This window comes from Chamaea fasciata, unplaced genomic scaffold, assembly GCF_029207755.1.
Source record: "Chamaea fasciata isolate MVZ Bird 193981 ecotype frontalis unplaced genomic scaffold, bChaFas1.0.hap1 SCAF_25, whole genome shotgun sequence".
In the NCBI taxonomy this organism is placed as follows: domain Eukaryota; kingdom Metazoa; phylum Chordata; class Aves; order Passeriformes; family Sylviidae; genus Chamaea; species Chamaea fasciata.
Genome location: NW_027094110.1, coordinates 1,333,549 through 1,355,189, shown reverse-complemented (window position 1 = coordinate 1,355,189; position 21,641 = coordinate 1,333,549). Strand labels below are relative to the sequence as shown.

The 21,641-nt window shown below is 57.3% G+C and overlaps 1 protein-coding gene across 1 annotated transcript; it reads left to right on the top strand.

Moving 5' to 3' along the window:
- Positions 1-95: 95 nt before the first annotated feature.
- On the top strand, positions 96-17,517 carry LOC136301264 (complement receptor type 1-like). Its single transcript, XM_066204192.1, has 22 exons — positions 96-246; positions 583-680; positions 1,359-1,495; positions 1,953-2,144; positions 3,085-3,184; positions 3,490-3,575; positions 3,939-4,151; positions 4,896-5,078; positions 5,649-5,837; positions 6,212-6,415; positions 7,038-7,220; positions 7,800-7,988; positions 8,227-8,406; positions 8,728-8,897; positions 9,122-9,272; positions 12,550-12,729; positions 13,146-13,340; positions 13,940-14,122; positions 15,150-15,338; positions 15,577-15,756; positions 16,409-16,608; positions 16,929-17,517. The coding sequence occupies exons 3-22, from the start codon at positions 1,417-1,419 to the stop codon at positions 17,079-17,081; spliced, it is 3,399 nt and encodes a 1,132-aa protein (XP_066060289.1). The 5' UTR covers positions 96-246; positions 583-680; positions 1,359-1,416; the 3' UTR covers positions 17,082-17,517.
- Positions 17,518-21,641: the final 4,124 nt, after the last annotated feature.

Sequence of the window (21,641 nt, the reverse complement as noted above, 5' to 3'; positions counted from 1 at the left end):
AGAGGGGCTGCAGGTGTCCTCCGGTTTGGGAATCTGAGCTGAAAATGGGGAACTCTTAAACCCTGCTGCTGTTCCCTTTCTCTCCTCAGTTTTTAAGGATGTTTTCACTGGAGTTCAGAACCTCAGGGTTTCCATGGAACTGAGCTCTGAAGTCCTTTCCAACCAAACCGTTCTGGAATTCTCTGCGTGTTCAGCTCCCAGCGATGCTCGGGGTCCTCCTGTGCTGCTTCCATGGGGTTCCATGGGGTGAGACCGCCTGGCCATGGCTTTGTGGGGTGAGAGGGGGTGAATTCAGGGTGGCCATGCCCTGGGGTGAAGCAGCTCTGCTGAGGACACCCCTCAGTGTGCCCGAGGTCCCAGAGAGCATTACTGCAAAGTCTTGGCACCTCCACGCACCAAAACCAAACAATTTCAACATCTGGGTTGCGTTCAGTTTTGTAGTGTTTTGCTCTGGGGGTGGAATAAACTCTTTCCTTAATGATTTATGGTTCATGGGTCAGCTCTGGTTTCTGCAGAATTGAAGATTCTCTCGTGGGGCCAGATGTGAGCCCGTGAGGGTTATAAAACTCCTCCTTTTCCCAGGGCTGGAGCCGGGGGGGCTGGAGGAGAGCAGTCCCTGTCTCATCCTGCAAGTGCTGAACGCTCCAGGGCTTCTCCATCTCCTGCCTCCACACCTCCAGGTAAGACAATTCCCAGCCAGGCAGCTCCAAGTGCTGCTCCTGGGAGCTGGCTTGGAGCTTCTGTGCAGCCCCAGCAGGCACCGAGGGCAGGAAATTAAATAAAATTAAACCAGGAGGTTTAGGATGCAAGGATGGAAAGAGGCAGAGGAGTGACACAGGCATGGGAAGCGTTGGGTTTGGGGCAGGGGGCAGTGAGGGGGACCCTCATCTCCAGGGCAGTGGGAGGTTACGGAATTTTGGGAGGGTTCAGGCTCGTGAATGACCCTGGGTAACTCAGAGAGGGCTCTGACAGATCCCCAGGGCTGCCAGGTGAGTGCGAATTGCACTTGAATCCCATTTTGTAGAGCGGTTTGCTTTGATTGAGTTTCACAGCTTGACTCAGGTAATATTTGCACAGAACCGAGGGAACTTTTTGCTGAGATATTTCTCCCTCTCCCCGGGGGGAATTCATTGTTAGGGGACTGTACTGCTGACTCCAGCAGGATTTCATCTGACGGCCAATTGACTGCCAAGAGATTTATTACTACAAATAAAGTGTTTCGCCCCATAAGTTTCCAGGAAAAAATTCATCTCCTGCTCCTTCTCCTCATCTCCTGTGACTGTGGGAACTGCTCAGGGGTGGAGAAATCAGACAGCTGAGTAGAAATACCCCTAAATCCCCCTCTGCTCTCTTCACAGAGCCTGGCCCAGGGAGGGAATGTGGTGACCTCTGTGGGATCTCCAGGCAGGAGGGACCATGTCAGCCTTGGAGCTGGGGAGGATGAGTTGTGTCCTTGGGTCACTCCTCACTGCCGCTCTCATTGTGACTGTCCACAGTAAGTGAACGAGCCCATCAGGATAAACCAAGCTCCCCTGAAGGAAAACCCTCTGCCGGCTTTTGCAAGACTTGAATCCTTCTCTCCTCCTCCTTGCCTTTTTGCCTTCAAGGGCTCTGTAAATCCTTGCCAGCAGAATCCATCTTCCTTTGCCTTGTATTTTCCCCCTCCCAGACACAAAACCATTTTAGCTGAAAAAAAGTGCAATAATTGATACTAAATGGGGAGAAGAAATGCTCCGTCTGGACTTCGTGTCCAGCTGCTCACTCTGCTGGTTGAGGAGCAGCACTGGAGGGGTCCCTGCCAACCACAGGCTGCACTCCTCTTTGCTCCTGGCTTTTCTGGGGCACTGAGAGGTTTCCCCGCGGAGCTCCCGGAGGGTGAATCAGGGCAGAACTCCCCGTGCTGTTCCTGCCGGCACGTTTGTGCCGGGCTCTGTGTGCGTGTGTGTCCGCAGGTCTCTGCCCCGTTCCGCCGCGGTTGCCGTCGGCAGAGCCCCGGGAGCCGCTGCCGGGCACGGAGGAGTTCCCCATGGGCTACACGGTGCACTTTGTCTGTCGGCCGGGCTTCGGGAGGAAGGCTCGCACGGCAAACTTCCTCACCTGCGGAGAGAACGGGGAGTGGCGCGGCCCCGCGGACATCTGCACCCGTGAGTGTGCTCTGGGGGGTGCTCTGGGGGGTGTTCTGGGGTGTGTTTTGGGGTGTGTTTTGGGGTGTTCTGGGGTGTGTTTTGGGGTGTGTTCTGGAGTGTGTTTTGGGGTGTTCTGGGGTGTGTTTTGGGGTGGTTTGGGGTGTGTTCTGGGGTGTGTTTTGGGGTGTGTTCTGGAGTGTGTTTTGGGGTGTTCTGGGGTGTGTTCTGGGGTGTTTTGGGGTGTGTTTTGGGGTGTTCTGGGGTGTGTTTTGGGGTGTTCTGGGGTGTGTTTTGGGGTGTGTTCTGGAGTGTATTTTGGGGTGTTCTGGGGTGTGTTCTGGGGTGTTTTGGGGTGTGTTCTGGGGTGTGTTTTGGGATGTGTTCTGGGGTGTCCCTCCACTCCTGGGAGGTGTCCCTGTCCTAGGGGTGGGACAAGGTGATCTCCAGGGTCCCTCCCAACCCAAACCAGCCTGTGGTTGTTTTTCCCTGGGGTTCTGTGAGTTTTGTTTCTGTTTGCTGGCGCTGTCAGCTCCTCCTGTCGGAGCAGCACCCAAAGGGAGCCCTGGGGGCGGTGGCGATGAAGGGAAGCACCGGTTTTGTTCCTCTGGGTGCCGGCAGTGATGGCAGGAGCTGAAATCAGCTCTGGGGCTGCCTGGGCTTCGCTGCTGACCCCAAGGATGTCCTTCTGCTCCGGCATTTTGAACTCTGGTGTCTGGAAAAGCATTTGAGCTGCAGGGGGAGAATCCTTTGGCTGGGAGGAGACGCTGCCAGGGGTCTCTGCAAACCCCAGAGGGCTCCCGAGGCAGGGCTGGCCAGCACCGTGAATAACAGAACAGCCCCGGGCTGGAGGGGAGATCTGGAGCTCCCTGGTCCATCGCCTGGCTCAGAACTTGGGGACTCTTTGGCTTCCCTGCCGAGGATCTGAGCTGGGAGCTGACTGGAGCCCTGTTGTCCCCAGCCAAGGCGTGCAGCTACCCCGGGGAGCCGGCCAACGGCCAACTGGTCCTGCCTGCAACCTTCACTTTTGGCTCCACGGTCAACTTCACCTGCAATTCCGGGTAAGTTCTTCCCAACCTTCACCCTCCTGGCTCTTTCCAAACCATTCCCAATGTTTCAGTGTGTGTTTGAAGGAAAGGTGTGAACACCGAGCTCAGGGCTCTAAGTGGTTGATAAAGTATGTGCTCTTCCTTAGAAACGTGTCATTTTTTTTATATTTAATTTTGGCAAAAGCCAGTGTGTCCTTGACCACTGACCAGTTTCTGATCCTCTGGAATTCTGACAAAGGAGCCCAAACCTTCCTGCTGGTGGTGTGGACACCAGGGCTGAGTGTGTGGAGTGATTCCCTCTCCCCTGTCTCACACAGGTACAGGCTGATTGGACCCTCTGAGATTGAATGTGTGGTTAGAAATGAGGTTCTGAGGTGGAGCAGAGATATTCCCACTTGTGAGGGTAAGCAGGGTTCCCTAATTATCTATTCTTTAATTATCTGGGATGTGGCTGGGGCTGGATAAAGAAGCTGTTGTGTTGCTCTGCTGAGGATTTTGGCATCTCAGTGCACGGTGGAGCCTGGAAAGACATTTTAAATCTTTGTTTCCCTTCCTGCAGAAATGTCCATTCACTCTCTGGGAGTGATGCAGCTGCATTTGAGCCTGAGATATCCCAAATCCACTCAGGGCTGGTGCAGCTCCTCAAGACCTGCCTTTGATTTCTGCCACCTCCTGTTTCCATTTTTTTCTGGCCAGATCTTTGGTTTAAAACTAATTAATTTTTTTTTTCCCTCTTCTTCTTCCTTCTCATGCTGATCTTCCACAGCGATTCCCTGTGCACCCCCTCCAGAAATAGCCAACGGGAAGCACAGTGGGATGGACAAGGAGCACTTTGTGTACGGGGATTCTGTCATCTACCAGTGCCACAGCCCCCCGATGGGCCAGAGACCTTTCTCCCTGGTGGGAGAGGCCTCAATTTTCTGCATGACCCAGGACAACCTGAACGGTGTGTGGAGCGGCCCAGCTCCGGAATGCAAAGGTGAGCTGCTCCCACAGCCCAGCCCCAGCTCCTGCTCTGCTCTTTCCTCCCTTGGAACCGCCCCTCTCCTTCACCCTGCTGGAGTGGAACCGCCTGGTGCAGATGGGAGCCACCAGCTGTGACAGGAATTAGGGTCTGCCCTCGTGTCAGCAGGGATGTGGGAGTGGGGTTTTACTGTGCTCACAGGGCAGCTGCTGTAAAATACAACAGAGAATTCCCAGAGCTGCTGCCCCATGTTCTCTTTGTGCTTTGCCTTAAAATCCCCTCCTGTAACATGGGGTAAGATGTACAAACCCACCGTGTCACCCCGCTGGCTCTCCTGGCCCTTTTCAGCCCTTTTGGTGACAAAAGGCGATGGGGATTTGTAGCCCTGGTTCCGTGCCTGAGGTGTTTTGGTTTTCCGAAATTCTTCTCCCAGGGAATTTTCTATTGACAAAAAAAGAAGTGTTTTTGTAGACTGTAGCTTTGTTATTCATTCCTTTTCCTAGGAGGGACTTCTTGATGTCCCTCTGGTCTGACCGATGTGAGTGAAGAGGTTTTGCCTTTGTGTCACCAATGGAATTGGTCTGTGTGAAACAGAATAAAAGGGAGACACATCCCAAAAACAGAGGCGTCATTTTCAGCCTGCTGAATCTCGGAGTCCGCGTCCTTGTGGTGTAAAACAGCGTCAGGGATTCTTTTCAAAACCCTCACCTCTCCTCTGGAGCCTGACTGCTGATTGTCTTTGTGCTTCCCCCGGTGCAGTGGTGAGCTGTGAGCAGCCCAGAGTGGCGAACGGGAAGCTGCTGAGCAGGTACCGGCCCCACTACACCTTTAGGGACACCGTGCTCTTCGAGTGTGACTTCCGCTACAGCCTCAGCGGCAGCAGAGCCTCCACCTGTGGGGACAGCGGCCTCTGGGAGCCCCCCCTGCCCCTCTGCCAGCCCAGTGAGTATGCAGGGACAGCCTCTGGGAGCCCCCTCCCTGCTCTGAGAGCATCCACTGCATTGGAAGTGATGGGTTGTTGTAACAGTGAAAATCGCCATGGAGTCCAAAATCACGGAGTCGTGGGATGGTTTGGGTTGGGAGAGACCTTAAAGCTCACCCCACCCACCCCTGCCATGGGCAGGGACACCTTCCAGCATCCCAGGGTGCTCCAAGCCCTGTCCAACCTCTCCTTGGACACTTCCAGGGTTGGGGCAGCCACAGCTGCTTTGGGCATCACCCTCCCAGGGAACAATTTCTTCCCAATATCTGATGGAAACCCAACTTCCTTCCTCTTAAAGCCCTTTCCCCTTGTCTTGTCACCCCATCCCCCTGGGAAAAGTCTCTCTCCAGGGAAAAAAATAAAATAAACTGTATATCTTCATTTGTCTCCTTTGCATTCCCTCTTTACCCTTCCTGAGCCTGGGTGATTCAGTGCAGCTCAGAATGAGCAATGTGAGCCCAGGGGTTTTTCCCGAATTCCCTCCATCCCTGGGATGCACCACTGGCCCTCAACTGGTGTCTCCCCTCCAGGCAGCTGCGATGACCCCCCAGACGTGAGGAATGCTGTGAAAGCCCGGCTGGCTGGGAACCTGTTCCCCGTGGACACCGTGGTCACCTACGAGTGCCAGCAGGGCCACCAGTTCAGCACGGGGAAAGCCAGCTGGAACATCAGCTGCCTGCAGGGTTTTGTGTGGAGTGAACGCCCACCTCCGTGTGAAAGTGGGTGCCTGGGGCTTGCTGGCGACTGCCAGGACGTGTGAAAGGAGCTGCAGGGGGGTGGGGACTGCCTGGGGGACAGGGGGATGCCCCAGGGTCTTTGCTGACTCGGGAATTCCTTTCATTTATTCCCCAGCTGCAGAGTTTTCTTTATTAGCCAGGTCTGCTTTCCGGTCCCTTGACCATCTGCAAAACATCCCTTGTGGTCTTGAGGGTGCGCCACAAACATTCCACCCCCCCCGGAAAGCCCAGGGATGCTTTTGGGGCAGATTTAATGTCACGATGTGTCTGTGTCCCACAAGACACCCATCCCTGTCTTCACGACGACTTTTGGCTCTGCCACGGTTTCACCCTCGCTGATGTTTGGCTTTTCCCAGGAATTCCTTGCCCAGACCCACGCATTCCAAACGGAAAGCCCTTGCTGTCCCCGTGGCGAGTGAAGGCGGGTTATGAGTACGGGGACAGGCTGCAGGTGGTGTGCACGGAAGGATTTGTTTTCAAGAGCCGTGGCAGCAGCAGCATCACCCTGAGCTGTGGCAGCGATGGTGCCTGGGACCCAGCAGTGCCAGAGTGCATCCCAGGTGGGACAGAGATGGTCGTGATGGAAGCTGTGGAGGATTTTCCCCCACTCCAGGTGGCCCCAGCTCTTCTTCTCCTGGGTTAAGGTGGAATGTGCAGGCAGCCAAAGATCCAGATGGAGGAAGGGCAGGGTTTGGGCAGGGCTGAGCTGGTGTCTGCAGAGGGGCAAGGGTGGCGTGTGGGGAGCTTCGGGAGGCTTGGGAGGTTCCTGAGAAGCCCTGGGAGACATTCACCCAGCTGGAAGGGGATGTGGTTTGTGTTTGGGGCTGCTTTGCTGACACGAGGCTGGGGAGCAGAGGATGTTCCCGAGGCATTTCCCCAGTCAGGAGAAAACGAGTGTAAAGAACTGACACGGCTCCAGCTCCTGACCCAGCACCACAGCAACATCCACAAAATCTCAGGGAAAACCTTTCCAGGAGGGAAAAGCCTGCTCCTCCTCGCGGGGCAGGCAGCTTTAGAGCATGGACAATTCCCAAAACTGACCCTTTAGGGTTGTAGCCTGACACCTGCACCTGGGGATGGTCACTTTTCTGCCCAGGTTTCTTGGCAACTCTCCTCCACAGAAAGCGTGACTGGAGTTCTCCTTGGGAATACACAACATCCTTTCTTTTCCCTTTTTTCCAGAACAACGTTGCCCAAAGCCGGAGATCCCTCATGCGAAAGAGGTGGAAAAAAGCAGGAGCGACTACACGGTGGGGACCCGGGTGGAGCTGGAGTGTGAGGAGGGATTTCACCTCTGGGGCCCCAAGAGCATCACCTGTGGGGCTGATCTGAGCTGGGAGCCCCAAGTGCCTTTCTGTGACAAAGGTACGTGTGACACAGGGGACAGGAGATCTCCTGTGACAAAGGTACGTGTGACACAGGGGACAGGAGATCTCCTGTGACAAAGGTACGTGTGGCACAGGGGACAGGAGATCTCCTGTGACAAAGGTACGTGTGACACAGGGGACAGGAGATCTCCTGCCACCTCTGGGTGATCTGCCTGCAGCACCTGCTCCTGGGGACACCAGCTGAGCCACGTGTCCCCTGCCCAGAGCCAGGTGTCCCCTGCCCAGAGCTGCAATTAGAATCATTAATGTTGGCAAATGCCTCCAACATGATCAGGCCCAGGGTTTGATTGAATCCCACCGTGGTGGCAGTGCCACATCCAGGTGTTTCTTGCACACTTCCAGCAGCGGGGAGGGCCACCACTGGGAATATCCTGATATTTCTGGAGCCCTGAGCTGGTGTAAGAGGCCGGAATCCGGGCAGCAGCTCCTTGTGAATTTGCCTCACACCCGCCACGGAGTGAACTTTGTGCTGATTTCACAGGAATGTTTTTGGTCCTCGCCTACTGGGGGTGAAAACTGCGCGTGTCTCTCTTCATCAGTTCCCTTTGTTCCGCAGTGTGTGGGCCCCCTCCAGAAATCCCCTTTGGGGACAACTCTGCCGGAGCTGGCAGAAGGTTCCCTTATGGCGCCAAGGTGACCTACAGCTGTGTGGAGGGGCTGTCCCTCATCGGGAACGAGACCCTCTACTGCACCTCCGAGGACGGGGAGAACCTGACGTGGAGCGGACCTGCCCCGGAGTGCAGGGGTGAGTGCTTTGGGGCCAGGGTGTGGGGTCAGAGTAGGGGATCAGGGTTTGGGATCAGGGAATGGATCAGGATATGGGGTCAGGGTATGGGATCAGGGTATGGGTCAGGGTTTGGGATCCACCTGGAAGTGCCAGACCCTGGTTCTCCTCCCTGGGGCCATCAGGGGGTCGGCAGGAGCAGCTGTGCCCAGGCCCTGCTGTCCCCAGAGCCCACTCCCAGCTCTGCTCTGTCCCGCAGCCGTTCGGTGCCCCAGGCCCGTGGTGCAGAGGGGCAGGATGAGCCCACAGACGTTCACCTTTCCCTACGGGCTGCTCCTGCACTTCTCCTGTGACCAAGGCTTCGGGCTGCTCGGGGCTGCGCAGAGCCAGTGCCGGGCTGATGGCACCTGGGACCCGCCCGTGCCCACCTGCCAGCCAGGTGAGCCAGCACCTTCCCCTCCATCTCCTGTTCCCTGCCCACCTGCCAGCCAGGTGAGCCAGCACCTTCCCCTCCATCTCCTGTTCCCTGCCCACCTGCCAGCCAGGTGAGCCAGCACCTTCTCCTCCATCTCCTGTTCCGTGCCCACCTGCCAGCCAGGTGAGCCAGCACCTTCCCCTCCATCTCCTGTTCCCTGCCCACCTGCCAGCCCTGCCCTGCCCAGCCCGGGGGCTGCTCTCCTGGGTCACAAGTGGAGTTTTCGGGGTGTTTTCTCCTCCATCCCCTCCCATTATTTGGTTTTCTTGTGTGTTTCCCCTCCAGTTCGCTGCCCCCGGCTCCCGTGGCAGGAGGACGTTGTGGTTCACTTCAACAAGCTGTGGTATGAGGTGAACGAAACGGTGACCTTCTCCTGCAAACGTGATGGGTACTCAGGGACACCCTCCAAATCCACCTGCTCAGCTGATGGCACCTGGACACCACCACCCACGTGTGTGAGTACCACCAGCTGCCCCATTTTTCCTGTTTCTTTCCCAATTTTCCTGTTTCTTGCCCCATTTTCCTGGTTTTTGCCCCGTTTTTCCTGTTTCTCGCCCCGTTTTTCCTGCCTCTTGCCCCATTTGTGGCCTGGAATAGCTTTGCTCCTGCTCCACAAGGCCGGCTGCGTGGTCACCCCACCCCGCAGTCTCACTCTGCCTTTGTTTTGGCTCTTTTAAAGAAGAAGCCCGATGTGTGTGAGAGGATCCTTCGAAACAAAGCAGCTTTCCAGTGTGGGATTCCCCTGTCAGATCTGAAAACCCTGCTGGAGGTCCAGAAACTCTACCTGGAGATCCAGAAGCTTGCAAAGGAGCTAAAAATCACCACCAACAGCTGACTGGGGCCACTGGGGTTGTAAGAACCATCCTCTGTGTGTTGGGTCACGGGGCTGACCGAGCATTTTTAATGACTTTGTAATCTGTGCTAGTGCTGAAGTAGCCAGGACAAAACTCAACAATTTGTGCCCAGATTTGGTCACTTGAGGAGCCGAAGTGACTCGTGAGTCAGTCTTTAGGGCTCACCGGGCTGAGTTTGTAGATCACTTTACACCTTTTAAAGCTTCACATTTAGCTCTGTTTGCCACGCTGGCAGTGCACAGTGAGGAGGGAACTGAGTGGAAAGGGAATTTTGGGGGTACAAAGGGGCACGGAGGTGGTGAGAGCCACTCCCCTCCAGCTGCTGCACCTCTCCAGTCCATCCCAGCGCTGCCCAGTTCACCCACGCTGCACTCATTAGTGGGGACAACCCTTTCACTGCTTAATTACCTTTCTTGTGACCAAGAAAACCTCAAAGCCTCTGTCCTAGCAAAGCAAAAATGCCAGATTTCCGTCCCGAGCAGCATGGATGGGTCCATGGCAGTGCCACATCTCTGTGGAGAAATAAAACCGTACAGAAAGACATGGTTGGGTTCTAAATTGGTTTTTCTTTTCTGTAACATCCAGTGAAGGGGAAGCTCTGTGTGGGCCACTTGTGATGGGATCAGAGATTAGAATAAACCTGCAATTGGAATAACAGCTCTGCCTGGCTTTTAATGATCTGTCCTGTCTCTAGGAAAGGGAGGTGTTTGTACAACACGGATGAAGGGCATATAATATATAAAGTAATATAAAATATAGAAATAATATAAATATATGCTTTCAGATTTAATTTAATGATATTATTTTTGATATAATATATTTATATATAATACATGTGATATATATTTTATATGTATTTATTTATCTATATATCTTTATCTAGATATATTTATATTTCATTAAACATAAACATAAACATAAACATAAATATAAATATAAATATAAATATAAATATAAATATTGGTTTATTTCTAGTGTATGTGAACAGACAGCTCCATGAGGTGCTGTTCCATGAGTGCAGGGATGTGGGGGGTGTTTTCACAGCACAGGTGGGGTTTACACCTCCACCCCACCTGCCCAGGTGTAAACGCGCTCCAGACACGAGGCCAGGCTGCCGCAGAGGGGTTTGTAAATCTGTAAAACCCTGTTGGAACTCAGGGCTGGGGGTGGTGTCAGTGGCGTGTGTGGCCTGTCCCCAACTTCCCACTGCTGCTTCCCCTTCCCTGGCGGGCTCTGGGGGCCGAGGATCTCTCCTGCCCAGGGCAGCTCCAGCTCTCACCATGCCCAGGCTGCTGGGGCCGGGGCAGCTCCTGGCAGTGATGGCTCTGCTGCTGCAGCCCGCGGGGACTCGGAGTGAGTGTCCTGCCCTCCCTCCTTGGGCTCTGCTCCTCTCCCTCCCTGGGCTCTGCTCCTCTCCCTCCCCGGGCTCTTCTCCTCTCCCTCCTTGGGCTCTGCTCCTGTCCCTCCCTGGGCTCTGCTTCTCTCCCTCCCCAGGGTCTGTTCTCCTCTCTCCTCAGGCTCTGCTCCTCTCCCTCCTTGGGCTCTGCTCTTCTCCCTCCCTGGGCTCTGCTCCTCTCCCTCCCTGGGCTCTGCTCTTCTCCCTCCCTGGGCTCTGCTCCTCTCCCTCCTTGGGCTCTGCTCCTCTCCCTCCTTGGGCTCTGCTCCTCTCCCTCCTTGGGCTCTGCTCCTCTCCCTCCCCGGGGTCAGCTCCCCTCCCTCCCCGGGCTCTGCTCCCCCCCATCCCCGGGCTCTTCTCCTCTCCCTCCCCGGCCTCTGCTCCTGTCCTTCCTCGGGGTCTGCTCCCTCCCTCCTCGGGGTCTTCTGGGGCTCTCTTTTCCTTTCTCGAGGGCTTTGGGAAGAGCTGATGGAGCCTTGCAGCGCCTGAAGGGGCTCCAGGAAGGCTGGGGAGGGGCTTTTCACCAGGCAGGGAGTGACAGGGCAGGGGGAATGGGTTTAAGGTGAATCAGGACAGGATTAGATGGGGTGTTAGGAAAGAATTCCCCCCTGGGAGGGCGGGCAGGCCCTGGCACAGGTGCCCAGAGCAGCTGTGGCTGCCCCTGGATCCCTGGAAGTGCCCAGGGCCAGGCTGGGACAGGGCTGGGAGCAGCCTGGACAGTGGAAGGTGTCCCTGCCATGGCAGGGGTGGCACTGGGTGGGCTTTAATGTCCCTTCCATTCCAACTCTAATGTCCCTTCCACGATTCTCTGGTTGATTCTGCGACGCCTCAGCCCTGGGGCAGCCCCAGACGTGCCCAAGGCAGCTGGGGCACGGCCAGGGGTCCCCCGGGATGACCCCAAACTGCAGAAGTGCAAATGTGCTGAGCACTGAATGTCTCTGGGAAGGGGAATAAGCTGCGGTTTCCGTCTGGAAGTTGGGGGTTCAGTTTAACCCAAACCTTCCCAGAAACTTCTCCAGGCTGCAGAGCCCGTCCCAGCCCCTCCCTGCAGCAGCACGGCCTGTGCACACGGGCTCTGTTCCTGGTATTTATTGCTTTTACTCCCTGCTGCTTCTCAGCTCATTTCCCAAAGCCAAACATTGCTAATGAGGTGCCAGTAATTAATCTGGGGCCTGGAGGAGGCACAAACAAGATAATTTCCAAGATATTTTCCATGGGGATGGCACCAAAGGCAGCATAGGTGCAGGTGTGGGAAGCTGCAGCACCTGGATGTGAACCAGGATGTCCAAATATGTTTTTAACTCTGTCTTGGTGACCTGCCAGGCATGAAGAAATCCCCGTTAGAGCTGCTGGAGTTTTGTTTTCCCTATTATATATATTCTATATTCTATTTATATGGTGATAAGGCCCCAAGTGTTTCTCATGGGACACATGGAAGGAGGAGTTTGTTGTGGGGACATCAGTGATGTGACAGATGTTATGCAGTTTTTGTAGAGCCTCTCTTTTTTTTTTTTGGAGGGGCTGCACCCCGGAGTCACCCCCCTGAGCTGGGTCGCTTGTGCCCTGCCTGAGCAAGCACTCCAAGAGAAGGGCAGAAAAGGTGTTGGACTGTGTGGGAAGGAAACCCGACAGGTTCAGGGTCCTGTTGGTGGCTGCTCAGGATGTTCATTAAGCCCCAAACCCCGCGCCTCAATCCCCGCATTTAACACACAGGTTTATCTCCTCCCCCTCACACACACACAGCCGCCCCGACACTTGATCCCCGCGGTGGCATCACCCGACAACACCCCCGAAAATGCCCTTTTTAAATTATTTTTCTTATTTTTTTAAAATTTTTTATTTTTTGGTGACCCACAGGGATTCCGTGCCCCATCCCTCACATCACCCACGGGCAGCTGAGCCCTGCAGGGAACTTCAGCTACGGCAGCACAGCCACGCTGCAGTGCGAGCCCGGCTTCACGCCCCAGGGCGGCCGCAGCACGGTGACCTGCACGTCCTTCGGCAGGTGGTACCCGGGGGATCCCTCCTGCGTGCCAGGTGAGCTCAGCCCGCCCTCCTGCTCCGTGCCAGCTGCATTCCGCTGCTGCCATTCCCCCAAAAACGCTTGGAGGGGGGTTGGAGGGCGGGCATCACCAGGAGCGCTGCTGGCCGGCAGGATTCCCTCTGGGATCGCCCTGGGGAGCGTGCCCGGGCTGTCCCTTCCTGCAGGGGACACCCGCGAGGTACCGAAAATGAAGATTCTCCCTCCGCTCACACCCTCTGGTGGATTTCTCCCGCTGTTTTTCCCTTCCTCTTCAACCCGCAGCCACGCTCACGGGCGCTGCTGTCCCTCACTGATTTGGGGGGGTTTTCCACCAAAGAAAAGCTGCCGGTGCTGAGGGTCTGTGTCGTCCCCAGGGCGGTGCTCAGGGTCTGCGCTGTCCCCTGCCCTGTGTCCCCTGCTCTGTCCCCAGGGCGCTGTCGCTACCCTCCCTCCGTGGAGTTCGCCGACCTCCGGCGCCGCCGCGACCTGCAGCACCACGAGTTCCCTGCGGGGAGCACCGTGAGCTACTCGTGCCGGCTGGGCTACTCCCTGATCCCCGGGGTGACCCCAACCATCACCTGCCTCCAGAACTACACCTGGTCCCCGGCCCCGCGGCTCTGCCAGAGTGAGTAATCGCTCCCTTTGCTTTGCCAAGGAATCATCCACGGAGTGACACGGCTCCCGAGCCCCCGGCCCGTGCTGCGGGGCCGCCAGCGCTTCCTCCAGCGCTTTTGGCAATAATTTGGCTGCTCAAAGGGCGGCGTGGCTGGAAAAGGGAAAGCTGCGGCTCCCGCTGCTTGTTCCGCGGCTCCAACGAGGATTCAGGGATGCAGGCGGGGACGTGCCACGCCCTCAGCACGGCTTCTAATCCTTCTGCCTGACCGGAGAAGTGGTTGTTAGGCTGTAATTCCCATGCCCGAGCCTGCCAGCTGTGGTTAGAGGTGTCAGGCAGCGCTGCCTGGCACTGGTCAGTGCAGCACCAGTGCTGGGGATCCCTCTGTGCAAATCCCCGCTCTGTGCAAATCCCCGCTCTGTGCAAATTCCCCCTCCGTGCAAATTCCCTCCTCTGTGCAAATCCCCGCTCTGTGCAAATCCCCGCTCTGTGCAAATCCCCGCTCTGTGCAAATTCCCCCTCCGTGCAAATCCCTGCTCCGTGCAAATCCCTCCTCCGTGCAAATCCCTCCTCCGTGCAAATCCCCTCTCCGTGACTCTGCCCTTCCCCAGAGGTGCAGTGTCCCAGCCCGGTGATCCCCCACGGGAGCGAGGTCAGCCCCCGGAGAGCCGAGTACACCTTCGGGCAGCAGGTGGACTTCCAGTGTGACCACGGCTACGTGCTCCAGGGCAGCGACAGAGCCCAGTGCTCGTCGGACGGGACGTGGAAACCCCCCGTGCCCTACTGTGCCCGGGGTGAGTGGGAACAGCAGCAGCAGGGCTGGGAATGCCATCCCTGGGGAGGGACAGTGGGGCTGGGAATGCCATCCCTGGGGAGGGACACAGGGCTGGGAATGCCATCCCTGGGGAGGGACACAGGGCTGGGAATGCCATCCCTGGGGAGGGACAGTGGGGCTGGGAATGCCATCCCTGGGGAGGGACACAGGGCTGGGAATGCCATCCCTGGGGAGGGACAGTGGGGCTGGGAATGCCATCCCTGGGGAGGGACAGTGGGGCTGGGAATGCCATCCCTGGGGAGGGACACAGGGCTGGGAATGCCATCCCTGGGGAGGGACACAGGGCTGGGAATGCCATCCCTGGGGAGGGACACAGGGCTGGGAATGCCATCCCTGGGGAGGGACAGTGGGGCTGGGAATGCCATCCCTGGGGAGGGACAGTGGGGCTGGGAATGCCATCCCTGGGGAGGGACAGTGGGGCTGGGAATGCCATCCCTGGGGAGGGACACAGGGCTGGGAATGCCATCCCTGGGGAGGGACACAGGGCTGGGAGTGCCATCCCTGGGGAGGGACACAGGGCTGGGAATGCCATCCCTGGGAAGGGACTGCGGGGAGAAAATCGCATGAGGTGTCAGGAGAAGGTGCCCAAGCCACAGCCTTGAAGGGTTTTAGCACTTCCATCCTCTGCCAAAACTGAGACTGATGAAATCCGCTGGTTAATGGGACTTGCAGGCACTTCCCAAAGGATTCTTCAAGGGATTTATGACACTCAGCATTCCCTGGCCTTGCTCAGGAGCAGGATCGTTCCTCATGGAAGGGAGGAGGGGATGAGGAAGGGGAAGGGGCTGAAGGGGAGGGCACAGATGCTGAGGGTTGGTTCATGGGCTGGGCCAGACTGGGGACTCTGGGACAGCCAGGGCCAAAGCTGGCCAGAGGCACGGAGGAGTGTGAGGAGAGCACAGAGAACCAGCCCCTCCTGTTACCCCCCTGCGTTCAGCCCCCCTAAAGGAACGAGGAAAACCTGACCTTTCCCTTCGCTCTCACAGTCTGTGATCCCCCTCCCAAAATCGCCAACGGGAAGCACTCTGCGCCGGGGGTTCAGGAGTTCCCCTACGGCTCTGAAGTCAAGTACAGCTGTGTGGAGGGGCTGTCCCTCATCGGCGACGAGTCCATCTACTGCACCTCCCAGGACGGGGAGAACCTGACGTGGAGCGGACCTGCCCCGGAGTGCAGGGGTGAGTGCTTTGGGGCCAGGGTGTGGGGTCAGAGTAGGGGATCAGGGTTTGGGATCAGGGAATGGATCAGGATATGGGGTCAGGGTATGGGATCAGGGTATGGGTCAGGGTTTGGGATCCACCTGGAAGTGCCAGACCCTGGTTCTCCTCCCTGGGGCCATCAGGGGGTCGGCAGGAGCAGCTGTGCCCAGGCCCTGCTGTCCCCAGAGCCCACTCCCAGCTCTGCTCTGTCCCGCAGCCGTTCGGTGCCCCAGGCCCGTGGTGCAGAGGGGCAGGATGAGCCCACAGACGTTCACCTTTCCCTACGGGCTGCTCTTACACTTCTCCTGTGACCAAGGCTTCGGGCTGCTCGGGGCTGCGCAGAGCCAGTGCCGGGCTGATGGCACCTGGGACCCGCCCGTGCCCACCTGCCAGCCAGGTGAGCCAGCACCTTCCCCTCCATCTCCTCCTCCTTGATTTTTAATGCACATTTTCCTTTCAGTTCAGTGTCCCAAACCCCCCCGGCGGGCGGATGTAGTGATTCACCAACAAATGGTGGTTTGGGGTGAAGGAAACTGTGCCCTTCTAACGGCAAATCTGATGGGAATTTAGGGGTGCTCCCAAAATCTCCCCGCTCAGCCCACAGCCCCTGGGGCAGAGCAGAGGGCTTGGGGAGCAGCACTGCCTGGCTCGGTCTGTCCTTGGGGCTTTCTGAGTCTTCCCCTCTTTGGGGAACCTTCCCAAAGCCGGTGTTTTCCAGGTAACAGTTGAGTTTTTATGGACAGCTGTGTGTAAAGGAGGCTCTGAGCCAGGAGAGCAGTTCACTGACTTCCCCTTCCCTCATTGCCCCGTGTCCACCCCCGTGGTGGGGATGCCTGGATTGAGACACCGCCAGGAAACAGCGAATCCGTCAGGAATTCTCAGCACCTCGAGGGGCTGCTCTGACCTTCTCCCTCCTGAGGAGAAGCATTCCTGCTCTCGCATCTGACTCCACAGCTCCACAGTTTGCAGTTCCTCTGCACTGGCTTAGCCTTCCCAAACTTCTCTCTGGCCTCTGGGGAGCCGCCTTCAGCCCTGGCTTTCCCTTCCAGTTCTGTGTCCACAGCCCCAGGTGCCCTATGGGAGGGTGAAAAACCCCTTGGGTGGTAAAACGTGGTACCAGACCAACGAGACTGTCACCTTGGAGTGCCTGCCTGGCTACCAGCTGCTGGACAACGAAATGACGCCTTTGGAAGAGGCCTGGACAGCCACCTGCTTGCCTGGGGGCAGCTGGACACCCCTGCCCAAGTGTGTGAGTACCACGGCATTACAGAACGGTTCGGGTTGGGGAGGAGCCTTAAGGATCATCCAGTTCCACCCTTGCCCTGGTCCAACCCTTCCAGGTGCTCAGAGCCCCAGGGTGCTGAGCCTGGCTGAGTTCCTGGGAGGGGTGCTGCCTGATTTCTGACACGGAACCTGCCGAAATTTCTCAAAATCTTTTCATTCCTGGTCCTGAGGAGGACGCAGCCCCTGTGGGGACAGGGCAGCCTTGCAGCTGAGGAGTGGGTGGCTCTGCCTGTGCTGCAGCCCATCCCCACAGGCTGTCCTGGGCTTTGCTTTCCCGTTTAACAGATGAAAGAAGGTGATGCTGACGTGTGTCAAGAGGTTCATTACCTTAAATCGACCTTTGAATGCGGTGTGCCTGCAGAAGAAGTGAAAAGTCTGCTGGAAATCCAGAAACTCTTCCTGGAGATTAAAAAACTAGGGATGGAACTAGAAAACTGAAATGAAAGTGGACCCCTGTAACCCTCACCTTTGGTGAGCTCACAGTCTGGCAGCCACAGCAGCTCTGAGAAGGCTCTGGGTGGTTTTATAGTTTATGTTTGCATGCCTGGAGCCAGGAAAATAATCACCAGTGCGTGGCAGGCTGCTTTCACAGTGCTGGATGCCAGAGCAGGGAGTGGGCTCTGCTCTAACATACAAGCTTGATTTGCTCTTTCACTAACGAGTTCTTTCACATTTCGTCTTAGGAAGCATAGAAAGAAATTCAATTCAGCTTTTTAAAACCACTGTCTTAACTGTGGTAAGCTGAGGCAAATGGGAGTGAAGCCCAGGAAAGCTGAGACGAGTCCAGAGCTGGCTCTGAAGGTGCCTCTGCTCCTTGCTCCAGCTGGGTTTGGGCACATTGGCACCCTGTTGGAAACAATAAACGTTAAACCTGGTTTCTGTTCCTCCAGCTCCCGATTTCTGTTTGTCTGGGTCAGGGCAGGTCACAGGAAGCGCAGTGATGAGGCTGCAGTGACCTCACCCCTGGGTTTAAACAGGGAACAGGTTCCCGGCCCTGCCAAACCCCCGAGCCGGTGTCGTGTTCCACATCCCTATTTCTGGTGAGCAAATGCTCAGAGCAGGTGCTGGAATTCAACCAGTTCCAAGGGCAGAGCATGGGGCAGCACGTCCCTGTTCCCCAGTGAAGGCTGGTCAGACCCTGTGAGCAGCCCTGACGCTCTGGTTATTCCTGGGGGGGTTATCCTGTGGTTTATCCAGGGGGGAATTGTGATCCGTCATGTTGGCTGTAAACTGGGCGGATTTCCCAGATCCAGTGGCGGTTCTGGGGGAAAGCTGAGCCCTGGCAGCTGGGTGAGCCCTGGGCTGCTCGGGGAGCTGCGGCAGGCCAGGCTGGGTGGGAGGAGGAGGAGAAGGAGCCTTCACCTCCTGCACGAGCATCACTGCCGGATTTGTGCTTTTAGAAATGATTAAAAATTGCTTCATTTGTTACCAGAGCCTAACCAACAGCCAGGGAAGAGGTGGTGACTCTGATTTTGCACAGACAGGTGCTCTGGGATCCATCCCCTGCTCCTCCACCTCCAGGTGAGGAGCTCAGCCAGGAGAGCTGCTCCCTGAGCAGGGCTGCACCTTCCCGGGGTGACACCTCTGTCCGCTCCACCCTGAGCTCACCTGGGACTGCAGTCCGGGGTTTTATCTCCCCCTGCAAGGCTTGGCACCCCCAAGTGTGGATAAAACCTGGGTGTGTGTGCGAGAGGGAGTTTGAGCAGCCCGGGCTGATGTCACACGTGTCACAGGGATGATGAGGGTGCAGATGCAGCTGCTCACACCCGTTCCTCATTACCAGTGAGTCAGGCAGTCAATGAAGAAAAAAAAAAAAACAGCAAAGGAGAAGGGAAATGCTTTCACTTGCCTCACTGACAGCAGAGCTGTGGTGCATCACCTGCCAGCAAATAACCGAGGAGGTGTTTTCCTACCCTGGGCTCAGCCTGGGGCTGGAACGGCGTCTTTTCCTCTCTGGGAACGTAGTTTTGGAAAAACCGCGTTGGTCAGAGCTCCCAGCCAGGCTCAGCACAAAGGAAGAGGCTGACACAAGGGGCAGGAGGACCAGGAGGCTCTGCCCGAGCCTGTGAGTGACAGTTGTCCCCACCCTGGCTGCTCTCCATGCTCCTGACGGAGATTTCGGCTCCGTGGGTGTCCTGGGAAGGTTTCCACACGTCCAGAGGCTTTGGTGGAGCCTCTGCATCCCCTCCCAGCCCTGCACACAGCCCTGGGAGGCAGCAGGGCTGGACAGAGGAGCGCAGCACCGGCTGCAATGAAGGCTGGAGCACCGGGATGGGGGGGACACCCTGACCCCCCGGGCTGTGGGGTGGCCCCTGGTCCCCCCGTGCTGCTCCTGGCCCTGCTGGGGCTCCTCAGCGTTCCTGGGGCTCACGGTGAGTACGGGGCCATGGGAAGGAGCAGAGACACCTGCCTGGTGCCCACCTGGCTGCTCAGGGGCTGGGCTGGGTGATGCCACCCCCCAGGCTTGGGGACTGTCACAGACCCGGCCCTGGCTGGTGCCTTTCCCCCAGGGAAGCCCCGGGCCATCCCAGTCCCGCTCCTGGGGCGGGGAAGGGGCAGGGAAGGGGTTCCTCACCTGAGGAGGGGCTCTCCTGCCACAGGTGACTGTGGGCCCCCTCCTGCCATGACCCACTCCAGGCCCTCCAGCAGCTCCAGCAGCTTCCCGGTGGGATCCAGGGTGACCTTCACCTGCGCCGAGGGCGCCCGCAGGATCCCGGGGCTGCCCGACACCGTGGAATGCCTGCCCGGAGACATCTGGTCCCGACTGCCCGAGCCCTGCGGCCGTAAATACCTCGTTTTTTTATCTGAAACAGCCCCGGGCCAGCATCCCTGTCCCTGCTGGTGACTGGTACCGTCCCTGTCCCAGGGGACAAACCCTCTGACCCTGTCCCCATCCCAAGGGACAAACTCCTGCTCCCCTCGGAGCCGCTGGTGGCACAGGGGCTGGGAGAGGGATCACTCAGGCTGGGAGGGGGTCACTCAGGGGCTGGGACAGGGGTCACTCAGGGGCTGGGACAGGGGTCACTCAGGCTGGGAGAGGGGTCACTCAGGGGCTGGGACAGGGGTCACTCAGGGGCTGGGAGAGGGATCACTCAGGCTGGGAGGGGGTCACTCAGGGGCTGGGACAGGGGTCACTCAGGCTGGGAGGGGGTCACTCAGGGGCTGGGCATTCCTGTGTCCCCCAGCCTGTGCCTGTGCTCCCCATGTCGTGCTAAACCCCTCCCCGAGCCCCTAACTCCCCTCCATCCCCGCTCTGGTGCCTGCAGCCTGGTGAGGAAGCCGAATTAACCTGCCAGGAGCTCTCCAGCAGCACTCCCGTGATCCCAGGGGGGTTCTCCACGCTCCAGGTGGGCAGGTCTGTCAGGGCAGCTCTCCTTGGCTGCAGGGAGCTGCGCTGTCCCAACCAGGCTGAGGTTTGCTGCCCTGTCCAAGGAGGATGAGACGAGGAATTTCTTCCCTGTCGGCACCAACGTGAGCTACGTGTGCCGGCCCGGCTACGAGAACACCTCGGAGAGTTTGCCCTCCAGCACCTGCCTCCAGAACCTGACCTGGTCCCAGCCTGCTGAGCTGTGCAGGAGTGAGTATTTCTGCTGCTCCCACAGCCCCAAAAAAAGCAGCCCTGGCTGCTCCCAGCCTGCATCCCAAAGCGCAGCCTGGTCGTTATCGTCCCAACAGCTCCGTAAACACAAATTTGGGTGGATTTTCCTTGTCATTCCCATTTAAGCTCAGACAGCAGAAGTATCAGGGATGTTATTTTTGGTTTTTCTGAGGTCTGGTTTGATTTTCATGCTGGGGAATGTTTGGTTGGACTTGGTGATCTCAGAGGTCTTTCCCAACCTTTTTTGGATGTTTTCACTGGGACACGGCACACGCAGGGGACAAATCCCAGTTTGCTGTTCTGGCACTGACCATCAAGGCAAAGCATCCTCGTGGTGGCACCCAGGGAATACTCACACTGGTGGTGTGACAGGAGTGTTTTTCCACAGTCAAACACCTTATTCCTACTCCACTGCGCTGGAAACCCCGCAGTGAGAGTGGAGCATTGGGGGATCCCCACCTTCCCTCCAGCTGAGTCCTGCCAGCCCAGCTGTATCGCCCATGGAGCAAAACTCTCCGGAACCTTTGGGAACGCCCCTCCAAGCCTGTGCCTCGTGTCTCACTCAGCGTTTTTGTGTCCCCAGGAAGGTCCTGCAGTGCCCCAGGAGCTCTGCCCGGGGGGAGGACGGGGCCGCTCACAGACCTGCAGCTGGGAGCACGAGTGGACGTGTCCTGTGAGGATGGGTGAGTGCTGGGGCGCTGCCCACGGCCGGGCCGGGCTGGGGCACAGCTCCAGAGGGGCACACAGCTGCAGGGAGGGCACCAGGGTCAGGATTCAGGGTCACTTCTCCCTTGAAGTGCCACCCAGAGGAGCTCTGAATGTCCATCCTGACAGCAGCAGTTGTTGTACTCTCAGTTGGTAACTCTAGACTTCAGTACAAGTTATTGAAAATATTGCAGCTTAAGATAGTTGAGATACAGTGACTAAAAAGGGGTTACACTGGAATTTTTAACATCAAGCTCAGCTGGAGGAGTGCAGTGAGGCACAATTTCCACCATCAGGAGCTGACTCATGGCTGCTGCCTGCTTTCAATCAGGGCCCAAGGGCAGTGCACGGGCCGAAATGTTCAGCTCTCGCCACTGCAGCTGGCATTCCTCCCTCCCAGCAGGAAGCAGCTGGCATCCTCTGCCCTGTGCTGCCCAGCTCCAGGCTGATCACAGGGGTTTTGTCTCTCCCTTGGGGTGCAATTGGAATAAAGGACAGCCTGTCCCGCCCTGCTGGGGTTGAGCTCAACTTTGGGAATCCACACCAGGGCGGAGGGATAATGTTGCTCATGTCAGTTAGATCAGATGTGATCCATCGTGTCCAGATGCTGAGGGGGTTTTGCACAGGAGGGTGATTCAGGATGGGGAAAGTGTCAGAACAGAATTCATGAGCCTCCAGCAAACCAGTGCAGGAAC